This window comes from Gadus morhua, chromosome 13 (genome assembly GCF_902167405.1).
Source record: "Gadus morhua chromosome 13, gadMor3.0, whole genome shotgun sequence".
NCBI classification, from domain to species: domain Eukaryota; kingdom Metazoa; phylum Chordata; class Actinopteri; order Gadiformes; family Gadidae; genus Gadus; species Gadus morhua.
Genome location: NC_044060.1, coordinates 691709 through 706484, shown reverse-complemented (window position 1 = coordinate 706484; position 14776 = coordinate 691709). Strand labels below are relative to the sequence as shown.

General features: G+C 39.2%; 1 protein-coding gene and 2 pseudogenes across 1 annotated transcript; all 3 read right to left on the bottom strand.

The window, feature by feature from the left end:
• Positions 1–3022: 3022 nt before the first annotated feature.
• Positions 3023–4778, bottom strand: LOC115557749 (transcription factor HES-5-like). Its single transcript, XM_030375826.1, has 2 exons — positions 4689–4778; positions 3023–4580 (listed from the first exon to the last, which is right to left on the bottom strand). Exons 1-2 carry the CDS (start codon positions 4749–4751, stop codon positions 4149–4151), a joined length of 495 nt encoding a protein of 164 aa, XP_030231686.1. The 5' UTR covers positions 4752–4778; the 3' UTR covers positions 3023–4148.
• A 2541-nt stretch (positions 4779–7319) lies between these two features.
• Positions 7320–7998, bottom strand: LOC115557607 (transcription factor HES-5-like; annotated as a pseudogene).
• Positions 7999–10458: 2460 nt separating this feature from the next.
• Positions 10459–12309, bottom strand: LOC115557730 (transcription factor HES-5-like; annotated as a pseudogene).
• Between the last annotated feature and the right edge of the window lie 2467 nt (positions 12310–14776).

The following is a 14776-nucleotide window of genomic DNA, read 5'->3' as shown; positions in this document are numbered from 1 at the left end:
ACGGCCCACCGGGACGATGCCCGGTATGCCAGATGACCAGTCCACCCCTGATCATATGATGTAGGCTATGAGGAATTTGGTAGTTTGAACCAAAATATGCCCCAAATGTAGACTCAAATTGAATATTTATTTTCTACCTTCCTTTAAACGTCTTGTTAAAGGCAGATTTTTGAGTTGTAATTTCCCATAATTCCCACTCTTAACTTAAAGGCATAATATGTCATATGTACGATCCCAAAATCCCAAATGTTTCCAACCATTTCTAAAATCGGAGAAATCCATACTTTTTTGAATGGAAACGGGCCGAGTGTTAACAGCCTTCAGCCCCTAAAATATGGGAAACACGGGAAACACAGAAAGGGAGGAAGGAATTCGGCCAACTAAATAGCTACCCACAATGGTTTTTTTTCATTCTTTTTTTTTATTGCTGATGAGTATCGATTATTCAATCCAAATTGCTGCCACTTCTGTTGCCGAAGCTGTCCATGTAAAGCGCAAACATACGGGTAGAACAATTGACCCAAGAAGATTATCTGACGAGGATAGATACAAAAGGAAATATTGGTGTGGCGTTCCCAAGATGGAGAGCTCTAATAGACAGGTAAGAACCCATTTGGCATTATTTTTTAACTATCCTCAATGTCAATAGTGTAACAATATAATATGGTGAAAGCCAGTGCAGTTAGATTGTAAGATTCTCATGTTTCTATAAATTAGAACGAATAACTTATTTGTATCACGTCACAGAGACACCGCAATGTTGTCAAGAGATTCCCCTGGATAGCGTTTCCGTAGCACCTTAGGACGGTTGTCTGTTAGTTCCTAACTATCACGTGCCATAATGTTGCTATCAATGTATTTTCAGTTTGTGGCATATTCTGACCTACATTTTCTTTTACTTTGCATTGTACAGTTACCAAACAGGAGGACCATGCACGTAAACTCCAAGCAAAATACCTCAAAGCAAAATCACGTCCTTTTTACCCAGCAACCTCCATAATGCACCATCTAGCGACTCACCATCAGATGGGTAAGTAATGCTGAATTATTAAAATATCACTTCTCAACTGTCTGGAGCCTAGAATTGAAGCCATTTATATTAGAGTAATGGAATAACAGGTACTGGACAAAGATGACGATATAAAGGCTATGTGGTGTTGGTTGTTAATTTAAATGAACTCTAGGCTATGCACAAAAGTCCTTTCATTTCAAACAGATGGTGAAAATATTAGTTTTGATTAGGTCTCTATATATCAATGGACTCTAATATCAGAAGTTTGACATGCTTCTGTCCTGTCTGATTGAATAGTGGTATGGCCGTGGTCTATATTTTTTGAGATGGTAAATGAATTTAATTTAGTTAAACAATCTTAGTTTTTTTAAATACTAAGTGTTGCATTCTTTCTCAGTGTCATACTATAGTTTATTACAATGTTTTTGTGCTTCTGCAATTAGAACTAAGGTTTTGGGTTAAGATGATATATATATATATATATATATTCGTATGTCACAAAGTACATCTCAATACTGTTAAATGACTAAGCTTGTGTCCTCTAGCCATGCCAGTGCTTCGCTGTTCAGGGTAGACAGTGCCTGGAGACCAGGGCACTGGTACTTGGTGCAGTCGTTTATGATGTGATCAGCCGTTTGCTCCGGGGCTCCACAGGGGCAGTCAGGGGCAACACAAAGGTTCATCCTGTGCATGTTGGCTCTGAAGCGTCCATGTCCTGTCCGGCATCTGTTAAGTCGTACCCAGGATTTTCGGTTGAGGTTGTGTCCTGCAGGCCTTGTGGACGGTGTTTCGATGTAGCCATGTAGCTTGGTGTTGGCTTGGCCCCACTGTTTGGTCCATTGTGTGATGGTCCAGGACCCAGGTGGCTGGCCATTTGCCTCATGCAGCAGGCCCCGGAGTCTTGCAGAGATTGGTTCCCTCAACGGTAGGCGTGGTGGTGGGTCGTTTGAGTTGATGTCGTGGTGGAGTAGGTGGCTGGCTCTGCGTTGAGCTCTCTGTGCAAGGTTAAGGCAGGCTGCTTCACGACGGATTGCTGGTGGTGGGATTCCGCTTAGGATTGGTAAGTATGAGGTTGGTGTAGATTTTATGCCTCCTGAAACTATCCGCATGCTGTGGTTGAGGGCTGTGTCAAGCTTGGAGGTGTGAGTGGGTTTGCACCAAATAGGTGCACAGTATTCTGCTGTTGAGTAGGCCAGTGCTAGAGTAGCAGTCCGGAGTACAGGGAAACTTGCTCCCCACGAGGTTCCGCAGAGACGGTGAATGAGGCAGTTTCTTGCTTCCACCTTGGCTCTGACTTGCTGGAGGTGTTGTTTACAGGTTAGGGTTCTATCCAGAGTAACACCCAAGTATTTTGGTGACTTTTCAAATGGGATGATGTTTCCTGCACATTTGACTTCTAGTTGGATGTTGGCTAGTCGGTTGGCAAGATGGAAGGTGCTGCTGACAGTTTTGGTTTCATTCATTTTCAGTCGCCAGTTGATAAAGTATTTGTTCAGATTAGTAAGATCATCAGTTAAGGTGTCATTTAGTGAGCTAAAGGAAGTTCCGGTAGTTAGGAGTGCGATGTCGTCTGCATAGGTTTATTTTTTGCTGCTTTTTTTTGGTAAATCCGAGGTATAGATGTTGAAGCAGATTGGAGCTAGAACAGATCCCTGGGGCACGCCATTCTTTAGCATTTTCTTGATGATAAGATGATGATGATGGAAATGAATTCCAATGCAGGATACTTAGCAAGTCAGACTGTTGCACCAGCTATGACTGTTTCAAAGCTTCTTTCTTAGCTTTCCAACTGAGTAATAACTTAAGTTACATACCTTATTTAGTGATATGACATACTGTAACGTTCGGCATTCTCAGCAGTTAACATGCTGAAAAATAATTTTGCATGATTGTTTTGACAACGGATCACAGCGCAGGACTACCCCATGGTTTAATTCTCCAGGTAAAATATCCTACAGCTGATTGTGTTATCAACTCATCTCAACTTATAATATAAATATACGAGAAGTGTTAGTTCATTTTAAGTTTTTTATTCACACAGACATATTCAGCAGTATAAACTTCAACTGAAGTCCAATAGAGGTGATGACACATCACAACAATCATTTGAAAAAGATCTCCAAAGCACATTGTACTCAAACAGAGTAGAGGATGAACATTTGAACAGTTGTCTTCATAAAAGATATAAAATGTTAAAGGTAACAATGTTGAGTTTACACTCAAAGCTTAACTCATAGTTTACTATGAATCCAATGTTTTAAGCTTCATAATTAAAACAAAAGAAACAGGATCATATAATTGATCAGGAATGTTTCATCGCAAAGTAATGAAGTAGGGTTACTATCCAGTTGGGATAGTACCACTTTTCATGAATTTCATGAAAATGAAATTAAAATATCACCACTTGTGTGTATGAGAATAACATCATACAATACAAACAGATCAGAATTCAATAGATCACAGATTACAAATCAGAGATTTAAATTACAAAAACAAAATAGATCCACACGATCATCAGCAATTCATTTTAGAGTAACAAAATGGTCCTTCAAATCTAACCAAATGCATAAATATGCCATGTATTTCCCTTAGAAAATTAAGTTAAATATTTTCAATATCATCAAACGTTAAAGCAGAAAAAGCTCCTCTGTGAGTCTGTAATAACAGACAGTTGATACAGTACACTACAACACGTAGCAGAAACATGTGGAGGTTTTCTTCTTTTAGAAGAATGTTAAAGCACAGATTACAATTCACAGATTTGAAGGAAGAACACAGACTAGATCAATATGATCATGAGTAATTAATTATACGGTGTAAAATGTTTCCTTAAATGGAAATAAATGCACCAAACATGCCCTATCTTTACATGAGAGAGAAAGGCTCTATATGTTATCAAATAATTGCCATTAAGTTTGAACATCAAACTCTAAAGCAGAAAAAGCTCTTTTGTGAATCTGTAATAACAGACAGTTGATACAGTACACTACAACACATAGCAGAAACATGTGGAGGTCTTCTTTTAGAAGAATAACATGATATTCGAACATCAATATTGAGTTGATATTATACATTGACAACAACATGTTGTGAACAACATGGCCAATGTTGTCTGGTACCTCCAGTGTGTAGGTTTCTACCAGGGCCTCCAGACGGCGCTGTTAACTGAACTCTTCTCTTTGGTGATATTGGGCTTGAGTGGAGAGCTCAACTGAATTGAACCACCCTCAGTCAGCCTTGTATCAGAGGAGGTCCGAAGGTTCTGGAAGTGATCCAACATTCTTCTGTTGGCCAGTGTCTTCACCTCATCCTTAGACAGGAAGTGGACCACCTCCTGGACACACCTGGAGTGACCCTGGTTGGCAGCTGTTAAACCTTTGAAAGATTTTCCATGGCGAGAGAGCTGCAGTTGTCTCAGGAAGTCAACTGTCATCTCCAGAATGTCTGCTTTCTCCATCTTGGAGTCAGGTTCTTGTTTGAGGAACTCTGGACCCAGCAGAGATTTGAGCTGCTCAATGCTGCTGTTGATTCGCTCTCTGCGGAGCTTTTCCACCAGTGGCTTTCTGATCTGGAGAAAGACAACGATATATTTAATACACAAATCTCAACATGGCATCAGAATCAATGCATACTACAATTTAAGTCTAAATATTTTTAAGTTTGTCCTTTAATTTACCTTGTGGGGCAGGGTTAGGTGGTCCTGGGAAGAAGTCATTGCTGAAGTGATTGTAGGAGCCATGTGTGGTTCTCTGTGCAGTAGAGGTCTCTGTAGAGAGAATCTGGTCTCTCCTGGTTTCAGCCCTCCTTTATATAGTCCCTAATCTCCATATGAATGTGTGGGTCTAGGTCTGGTTGGAGGTTCTCACAGTCTGAACCAATCAGAGAGCTAGGGAGGACAATGAGGAATGCAGGCTGCCACATGCTGCAGGCTCTTATTGCTGGGGGACAATAGATAGATCTCAGGGGACCAGGTGGAGGACTGGGGGGTGATGGAGAGAGGCTCTGTGTGGATCTGGGAAAGTGGTGACCCTGTAGAGAGATCAGATCTGGATCCTAACAATGGGACCAATGACTTCGATGGGGCACGTGCTCCTCATTACAACACACACGTTCAGGATTTATTGATATCAGTTATGGGTAGAACATTTATCATGTAATAATGCCATTACTGTACCTGACCAATAAATCGTAGAAACAGCACATAGACGAACATTTATAGATTCATATATTTTTGTTCATTTTAGGATTATATGTATTTATGATGCATGTGTTCCTCTTTCATGAAATCAGTTCGGTTCAGTTTTATTTTTCATTAAAAGTAATTCTTTCTTTATTTCTCTGATATTTTTATTTAATTGTATATTATTATTACGTTGGTGATTTCTAACTTGTTAGGGCATGTTTTTGGGTGTCCAGATGTAGCAGATGTTTCTTCAGTGTGGTGACTGGTAGTCGGTGTGAGTATAGAGTGGATCTAAGTTTCCCACACTGACTCCAATGTGCTGTGGTCATGGCTGACAAAAGGACTTTGAATGGATCTTTGGTTACAGATCCATTCTCTGTATTGCACAAACAGACCCCTGACATCAGTCACCATCTGGAGGGAAAGAACCCCATTGGCTGGATCATAGACACTGGAATTTGAACTGAACCTCAAGAATCTTCATATATTCAAGACAGCTACTTCCTGAAGTGTGCCAATTCCCTATTGAGTAATAGGCGGTTCTGTTAGGACTGATGATGCTAATTACTCTGCAATGTGACTAGACTCTCTAGAGCTTTCCCACACTCCGTTCATTGACAGAGTTTTCACTGAATAATAGGAGTGTGCCTTGTTAAATGCTAATTCTTCTATAGCTATGTAATATGTTTTAGGGTAAACAACATTGGTATTTTATGAATTGACAAGCTTCAACTCTGTAGATGTTACAATAATTTTAACACATTTATTTACAACTAACTACAAAGTACCATTGGTTTTTGAATCAATTAATTAACGTATTGATTATATTAATGTTATAACAGTACTGTTGTTTTGTGATTTCTTAAGGACATTGACATTTTATTTACTGACAGCTAAAGTTAAATTAATTCCACACAAATCCTTATTTTTCCACATGCAACTCACAATATTCTTAACTTGTAACAAACGTTTTATTTTTAAAGAGTTATGATTTTGAACTTATTTGCAGATATCCGCTCAGTGGTCTTTGTTTCCCCTTTAACCCCTGTCCATCCCCCAGGGTAAAGGTTATGTCACTGCCCCTCTGTGAAGGTGCTCTCGTTGGTTTCCCACACTCTCCCCAATCACTGGTTTCACTGGAGGAACAAAAGAAGTGTGTCTTATCACTCATCAAATTCGAAGCAGAAAGTGACGTCAAAAATAAGTAATGGCAGACAAAGCTGAACAAGACTAAAATCATCATCTAATAAGATGGCAAAGCATTTTTTTTACCATACTTTTAGGACCAATAATTACGAATGCAATTTATTTTACTGCAGATAAAACCTCTGCCTCCAGGGGTTTCATAAAATATAGATTATCTACTTCTTGTATATTGTGTATACATAATAATATTCAACCCTGTTTAACATTGGCAAAAGTGTGAGGAATCATTTGAATATGGGAGGGGAAAGTTAACCAGGTTTTCTTCACATCTGACAAATAAAAAACTTTCTGGCAAAGGCGACACACTTAAATTCCCTGACCATATACATGTGCACTTGTATAGTATAAAACTCTCAATTCTATATCTGCATGCTCTTTCTCGCCGTTATCATCAGCAAATATAATATTTGTTTTCACTGGTATGGGGATGATGAACTGCTGTAATTGCCATCATCTTTATGGTTCAAGTATTGTATTGTTCTCGTCAGAAGCAATACAAGGCTTTTAAAATGTGATATATAAGTGTAAGAATAACAATGTCACCCATATTAAAAAGAGAGAAGACAAGAAATATTAAAGTTCATGTTTGTTTATTCAAACAGACGATTTCAGAACCATCACAATGATCATTGGCATAACAAAATGTTTCCTGAATGGAGATAAACTCACTAAACAGGCCTTTTCTTTCCATTGGATAAATAGGCTGAATACTATCTGATAGAATTGCCATTAAGTTTGAACATCAAACTGTAAAGCATTAAAAGCTCCTATGCGAGTATGTAATAACAGACAATTCAGACAGTATAGTAAAACACGCGGCAGAAACCTGTGTGGAGGTGTTCTTCTTTTAGAAGAATAATGTAATCTCAAACTTAAAAAACAAAGACAATATTGTTTATCGACAATAACATTTTGTGGCCAACATCTTCAATGATGTCTAGTACCGCCAGTGTGTAGTTTTCTACCAGGGCCTCCAGATGGCGATGTTAACTGAACTCTTCTCTTTGGTGATATTGGGCTTGAGTGGAGAGCTCAGCTGAATTTAACCACCCTCAGTCAGCCTTGGATCAGAGGAGGTCCGAAGGTTCTGGAAGTGATCCAACATTCTTCCGTTGGACAGTGTCTTCGCCTCATCCTTAGACAGGAAGTGGACCATCTCCTGGACACACCTGGAGTGACCCTGGTTGGCAGCTGATACACCCGAGACAGAGTTTCCATGGCGATAGAGCTGCAGTTGTCTTAGATAGTCAACTGTAATTTACAGAATGTCTGCTTTCTCCATCTTGGAGTCAGGTTCTTGTTTGAGGAACTCTGGACCCAGCAGAGACTTGAGCTGCTCAATGCTGCTGTTGATTCACTTTCTGCGTAGCTTTTCGACTAGTGGCTTTCTGATTTGGAGATAGGAAAACGCATATTTAATACACAAATCTCAACACGGCATCAGCATCAATGCATACTTCAATTCAACTCCAATTGTTTTGATAAGTTTGTCCTTTCATTTACCCTATGGGTCAGGTGCTCAAGGGAAGAAGTCATTGCTGAAGTGATTGTAGGAGCCATGTATCTGGTTCTCTGCTGTAGCGGTCTCTGTAGAGAGAATCTGGTCTCCCGGCTTCAGCCTTGCTATATGTAGTCTCCCATCTCCATATGAGATGGTCTTGGTCTTGTTGGAGGTTCTCACAGTCTGCACCAATCAGAGAGCTAGGGAGGACAACGAGGAACACAGGCTTCCACAGCCTGCATGCTCTTATTGCTGGGGGACAATAGATAGATCTCAGGGGACCAGGTGGAGGACTGGGGGGTGATGGAGAGAGGCTCTGTGTGGATCTGGGAAAGTGGTGACCCTGTAGAGAGATCAGATCTGGATCCTCATGTTGGGACAGATGACTTTGATAGGGCACGTGCTCCTTATCACAACACACAACATCAGGATTCATTGATATCAGTTATGGCTTTAACAGCTTCAATCATAAATGCCATTACTTTACATGAACAAAAAATATGAGAAACCGAAAATAAACAAAGAGTTATAGGTTATATATTTTTTTTAATTTTAGGATTATACACATTAATGGTTCATGATTGCCTTTAGAACAAAATCAGTAGTCAGTTCAGTCTTTTTCAATAAAGTGAGTAATCTTTTTTTTCCAATTGAAATATTATATTTATCTTGTGTATTGGGAATTTCTGACTTGTTAAGACATGTTTCTGAGTGTCCAGATGTAGCAGATGTTTCTTCAGTGTGGTGACTGGTAGTCGGTGTGAGTATAGAGTGGATCTGAGTTTCCCACACTGGCTCCAATGTGCTGTGGTCATGGCTGACAAAAGGACTTTGAATGGACCCTTGGTTAAGGATCCATTCTCTGTGTTGCACCACAAACAGACCCCTGACATCACTGACCATCTGGAGGGAAAGCACCCCATTGGCTGAATCATGGACTGTGGAATTTCACCATAACAACAAAATCGGTAGAGTTTCAGTACAAATACACGAATAAGAGGTCTCTGTAGACAATTTGGATTTGCTAAAATTGAATATTGTGGAAAACATTTATGGACACTGATAAAAATGCATCTCTTTAACTTTTCTTGAAATTAACGCCTTTGGCGGACATGAGGGAGAATACCTTTCCCTGCAGTGTGCCAATTCCCTATTGAGAAATAGGCGGTTCTGTTGGGACTCATGATGCTAATGACTTTGCAATGTGACTTCACTCTCCAGAGCTTTCCCACACTCCATTCATTAACAGAGCTTCTTCTGAATCATAGGAGTGTGCCTTTTTAAATGCTAATTCTTTATTTGCGCCGTCATATGTTTTAGGGTATACAACATTGGAATTTTCTGAATAGTCTAGCTTTAACTCAGTAGATGTTGCAATCATTTTAACACACATAACATTATTTACAACTAACTACAAAATACCATTGGTTTTCAAATCAGCTAATTAACATGTATTAATAATATCAATAGTATAATAGTACTATATATATAAGATGTTATATAAGATGTTATAGACTTTGATAGTATCTTTATTTATATGCTGAACTGAAATTAATAACATAAAAATAAAATATTAAAATAAAATCAAAGTTTCTTATAAACTTTTAAAAACAAAAAAGAAAACCGTTCGGGATTTGAAACTCATTCACAGGTTTCCATTCAGAGGTCCAGATTCCCTCTTTAACCCATGTCCATCCCCCAGGGTAAAGGTCCCAAGTCTATCGTCCCACAGGGGCTCTGTGAGTGAGCTCTCACTGGTTTCCCACACTCTCCCCATTCACTGATTTCAATGGAGGAACAAAAGAAGTGTGTCTTATTACTCATCACTTAACATAAAGAGAATGACGTCACAAATAGGGAATGGAGGGAAGAGCTCAACAAGACTAAAATCGTCAACTCTTAAGATGGCTAGCAGTTTTTCCACGATGTTTAGTATCAATAATTAGTAATGTAATGTATTTAAGGAAAGAGAAATGTTCTGCCCCAAGTGGTTTTGTCAAATATAGTCCATCTACTACTTTTTGCATGAACACAAATGTATATTGTGTATGCATAATAGGTTATAATATTCAGACCCGATAAACACTGGCGAAAGTGTGTAGAAATGTAATGAGGAGGAGGCAACATTATCCAGGTTTATTTCACATCTGACTGATATATAATTTTCTGGCTTTGTTGAAACACTTTTATTCCCCCCACCTATATACTCCTGGAATAGTCTAGTATGACATTCTTAATCTCACCTACAGTATTTTCAATCTGCATGCTGTCTGTCACAGTTATCAGCAAGTGCAATATTTGGTTTCACTGTTATGGAGATGATGCACTGATGCAATTTCCATATTTTTTTAGATTGAAGTATTGTATCTTTCTCGTCAGGAGCAACACAAGGTTTAATTTGTGATCAATATGTCTAAGAATAACAATGTAACCCACATTTAAAAGAGAGAAGACAAGAAAATATTGAAGTTCATGTTTGTTTATTCAAACAGACGATTTCAGAACCATAAAACTTCAACTGAAATTTGTGAAATTTGTGATCTATTAGTGTAAGAATATCATTGTCGCCCACATTTAAAAGACAGAAGACAAGAAATATTGAAATTCATGTTTGTTTATTCAAACAGACGATTTCAGAACCATAAAACTTCAACTGAAGTCCAATAGAGGTGATGACACATCACAACAATCATTTGAAAAAGATCTCCAAAGCACATTGTACTCAAACAGAGAAGAGGATATACATTCAACAGTTGTCTTCATAGAAGACATACCAGATATGTTACATGTAACAATATTGAGTTGACATTATAAATTAATGTGCAGCTCATAGTTCATTATGAATCCAATGTTTTATGCTTCATCATAAAAGCAAACGAGCAACATGATCATATAACTGATCAGGAATTTGTCATCACAAAGTGATCAATTAGGATCCAATTAGGATAGTAATGCTTACGAAAAAAAATATGGTAATTTTCCTAAAAATAGAAATTTCAAATCTTGTATGTGAGAATAACCTCACACAATGCAAACATATAAGTAACTTTTTGATCTTGTAACAGATCACCAATTGAAAGAGCACCGATTACAAATCACAGATTTTAAGTAAGAACACAGAGTAGATCAATATGATCATCAGTAATTAATTATACGTGATGTTTCCTAAAATGGAAATAAATGCACCAAACAAGCCCTATCTTTACATGGGAGAGAAAGGCTCTATATGTTATGAAATAATTGCCATTAAGTTTGAACATCAAACTTTAAAGCAGCAAAAGCTCCTATGTGAGTCTGTAATATCAGACAGTAGATACAGTACACTACAACACATAGCAGAAACATATGTGGAGGTCTTCTTTTAGAAGAATAACATGATATGTGGGAATTTACAGATTGCTATTTTTGCACATGAATGCTTGTTTGCACAATACTATGTACAACAGTTTTTGAGCCTGTTTGTCCAATAGTTTTTACTGATCGTTTTCGTATCTGTGATTTGCCAATACTATGTACAACAATTTTTGCACTTGCCCATGTGATGAACTGATTGTATGTTGTATGTTGTATGTTGTTTCATACTGATGTGATGCAGCTATTGCCCAGATCCAAACAAATTTCTCCCCTGGGAGACACAATAAATTGACTTGACTTGATATTCGAACATCAAACGATTACAATATTGAGTTGATATTATACATTGACAACAACATGTTGTGACCAACATGGTCAATGTTGTCTAGTACCTCCAGTGTGTGGATTTCTACCAGGGCCTCCAGACGGCGCTGTTAACTGAACTCTTCCCTTTGGTGATATTGGGCTTGAGTGGAGAGCTCAGCTGAATTGAACCACCCTCAGTCAGCCTTGTATCAGAGGAGGTCCGAAGGTTCTGGAAGTGATCCAACATTCTGACAGTGTCTTCACCTCATCCTTAGACAGGAAGTAAAACATCTCCTGAACACACCTGGATTGACCCTGGTTGGCAGCTGATACACCTGAGACAGAGTTTCCATGGCGAAAGAGCTGCAGTTGTCTCAGGAAGTCAACTGTCAATTCCATGATGTCTGCTTTCTCCATCTTGGAGTCAGGTTCTTGTTTGAGGAACTCTGGACCCAGCAGAGACTTGAGCTGCTCAATGCTGCTGTTGATTCGCTCTCTGCATAGCTTTTCCACCAGCGGCTTTCTGATCTGGAGGAAGACAAAGGCATATTTAATACACTAATCTCAACACGGCATCAGCATCAATGAATACTACAATTTAAGGTCAAAATGTATTTAAGTTTCTCCTTTAATTTACCTTGTGGGGCAGGGTTAAGTTGTCCTGGGAAGAAGTCATTGCTGAAGTGATTGTAGGAGCCATGTGTGCTTCTCTGTGCAGTAGAGGTCTCTGTAGAGAGAATCTGGTCTCTCCTGGCTTCAGCCCTTCTTTATATAGTCCCTAATCTCCATATGAATGTGTGGGTCTAGGTCTGGTTGGAGGTTCTCACAGTCTGAACCAATCAGAGAGCAAGGGAGGACAACGAGGAACACAGGCTTCCACAGCCTGCATGCTCTTATTGCTGGGGGACAATAGATAGATCTCAGGGGACCAGGTGGAGGACTGGGGGGTGATGGAGAGAGGCTCTGTGTGGATCTGGGAAAGGGGTGACCCTGTAGAGAGATCAGATCTCTTGCCTGATACTGGGATCAATGAAGTGCATATAGCACGTGGTCCTCATTACCTCACACACGTAGTTAAATTGATATTAGTTATGGAGTTACCGGTTATCAATCAATAATGCCATTGCTTTACATGGCCAATTAAAATGAGTAACAGCATATGACCAGTGATTTATCAGTTATATTATTTTTTTTTCACTCTAGGATTACATTTTCTTGATTCATTCATTGCCGTTTGAACTGAATCAGGATTTTAGTTCAGTAATAATGTTCAATAAAAGCGGATAAACCTTATTTTTTCTCTCGTTCTATTTTTCCAGTCGTATTTTCTTATTTGATTGTTTATTTCGTTATATTAGGAATTTCTGACTTGTTAAGACATGTTTCTGAGTGTCCAGATGTAGCAGATGTTTCTTCAGTGTGGTGACTGGTAGTCGTTGTGAGTAGAGAGCGGATCTGAGTTTCCCACACTGACTCCAATGTGCAGTGTTCATGGCTGACAAAAGGACTTTGAATGGACCCTTGGTTAAGGATCCATTCTCTGTGTTGCACCACAAACAGACCCCTGACCATCACATCACTGACCATCTGGAGGGAAAGAACCCCATTGGCTGGATCATGGACTCTGGAATTTGACCACAACAACAATATCTGAATAATTTCAGCAATGAGAGGGAATCTTTTGGATTTACTAAAATGGAATATCATGGTATACATTTTACGGACACTGATGAAAATGCATCTCTTTAACTTTTCTTGAAATTAACCCCTGTGGTGGACATGAGGGAGGGGTGGGAGACAGCTTTTTCCTGAAGTGTGCCAATTCCCTTTTGAGAAATAGGCGGTTCTGTTAGGACTCATGATGCTAATGACTCTGAAATGTGACTTCACTCTCCAGGGGTCTCATTTATAACCGTTGCGTATGCACAAAACAGGGCTGAAATTGGCGTACGTGACTTTCCACGCCAAGGTTGTGATCTATAAAAAACCAACTTGACGGGAAAATGTGCGCAGCCCTAAGCAAACTCTGACCCATGCGTATGCATGGTTTGGAGGAAAAGGAGAATTTGCGACACAGATGGTGTGGTGATGAACTGAAGTCAGACCGAAGAATTGTAGAGTGAGAAGAACAATTATGTTTTATCATCGCCCTTCATAAATTTAATTTCAACCCGTATCATGCGTTAAATCTATGTAATCAGAATAATTTAAGTCAACTTCGTTATTTCTCAGTTATAACTCCAGAAACATCTCCTTAGAATAGAAAAAAAAAAAAAATCTCCATATTTAATCCCGTCACTCCATACTGTCCACTGACGGCGCGACTGCATGGAATAAAGCATCCGTCCAACATGTGTCAATAACATAATATTTTTATGTGACACTGTAAACACATAATCAAATGTCAATTAAATCCCAAGTATGGAAAACCAAGCCACACTCCTCATCACAATCGTTGTCCGTTACTCTTGATGCTTTTCATGACAAATCAGGCATTAAAAAGGGGTTATGTTCCAGAACATTTTACGTGGGTGATTAAAACTGATTATCCAAGGTGTTCTCGGTCAGTCTTATTACCGTAACCCTATAAATGCAGAGGTGAACGCCGTGGTAATGCTGCACCATATCGCACTTCTGGCGGACCATGCAAATGACAGGATTCGGAGGGAGAGGGTCTTTCGGGACCATAACGATTTATTGGTAGGCTACATAAAAATATGTAACTTTATGTCAGACCACTTCTTTTTTAATTCTGGGACTGTGCGCTCCTTGCTACTGACAGAGTTCACTGCTGCAGCAACATGTTGCCGCTCACTCTGCTTTTTGTTGTTGGCGATCCCATCCGTGACCGCCGAACAAAACTACTTTTCGGGCCTCCATCTCACCCACAAGTGTCTCCACTTCAACCTCCGTGAAATTTCGCTTTTTTGCTTTTCTCAGTACTTCTGCCTTTGTTTCCGACAAGACATAATACTTGCATCTGAGTCTGTTTTATATGCAGATCGAATTCATGAGGTCATTTGCATTGACCATTTATGGTTAAAAAGGGGCGTGTACAGGGCGGAACGTGAAGCTGATTCAGCTGCGCACACTTGTAGGCAGTCTGTGATTTATAAAGAAAAGATTGCGTACGGAGTGCGTACGCAGGGTTTTATAAATCTGAATATTTTTTGCCGCACGCAAAACTTGGCTTTTGGGCGTACGTACACTTTTA

What these genes read in the sequence shown, in the direction of transcription:
- LOC115557749 (XM_030375826.1), bottom strand. Translation starts at nt 4,751, where the DNA reads ATGGCTCCTACAATCACTTCAGCAATGACTTCTTCCCAGGACCACCTA. An exon ending in ACCTAACCCTGCCCCACAAG is followed by an intron (nt 4,581 to 4,688) that starts GTAAATTAAAGG and finishes GTCTTTCTCCAG; the next exon opens with ATCAGAAAGCCACTGGTGGA.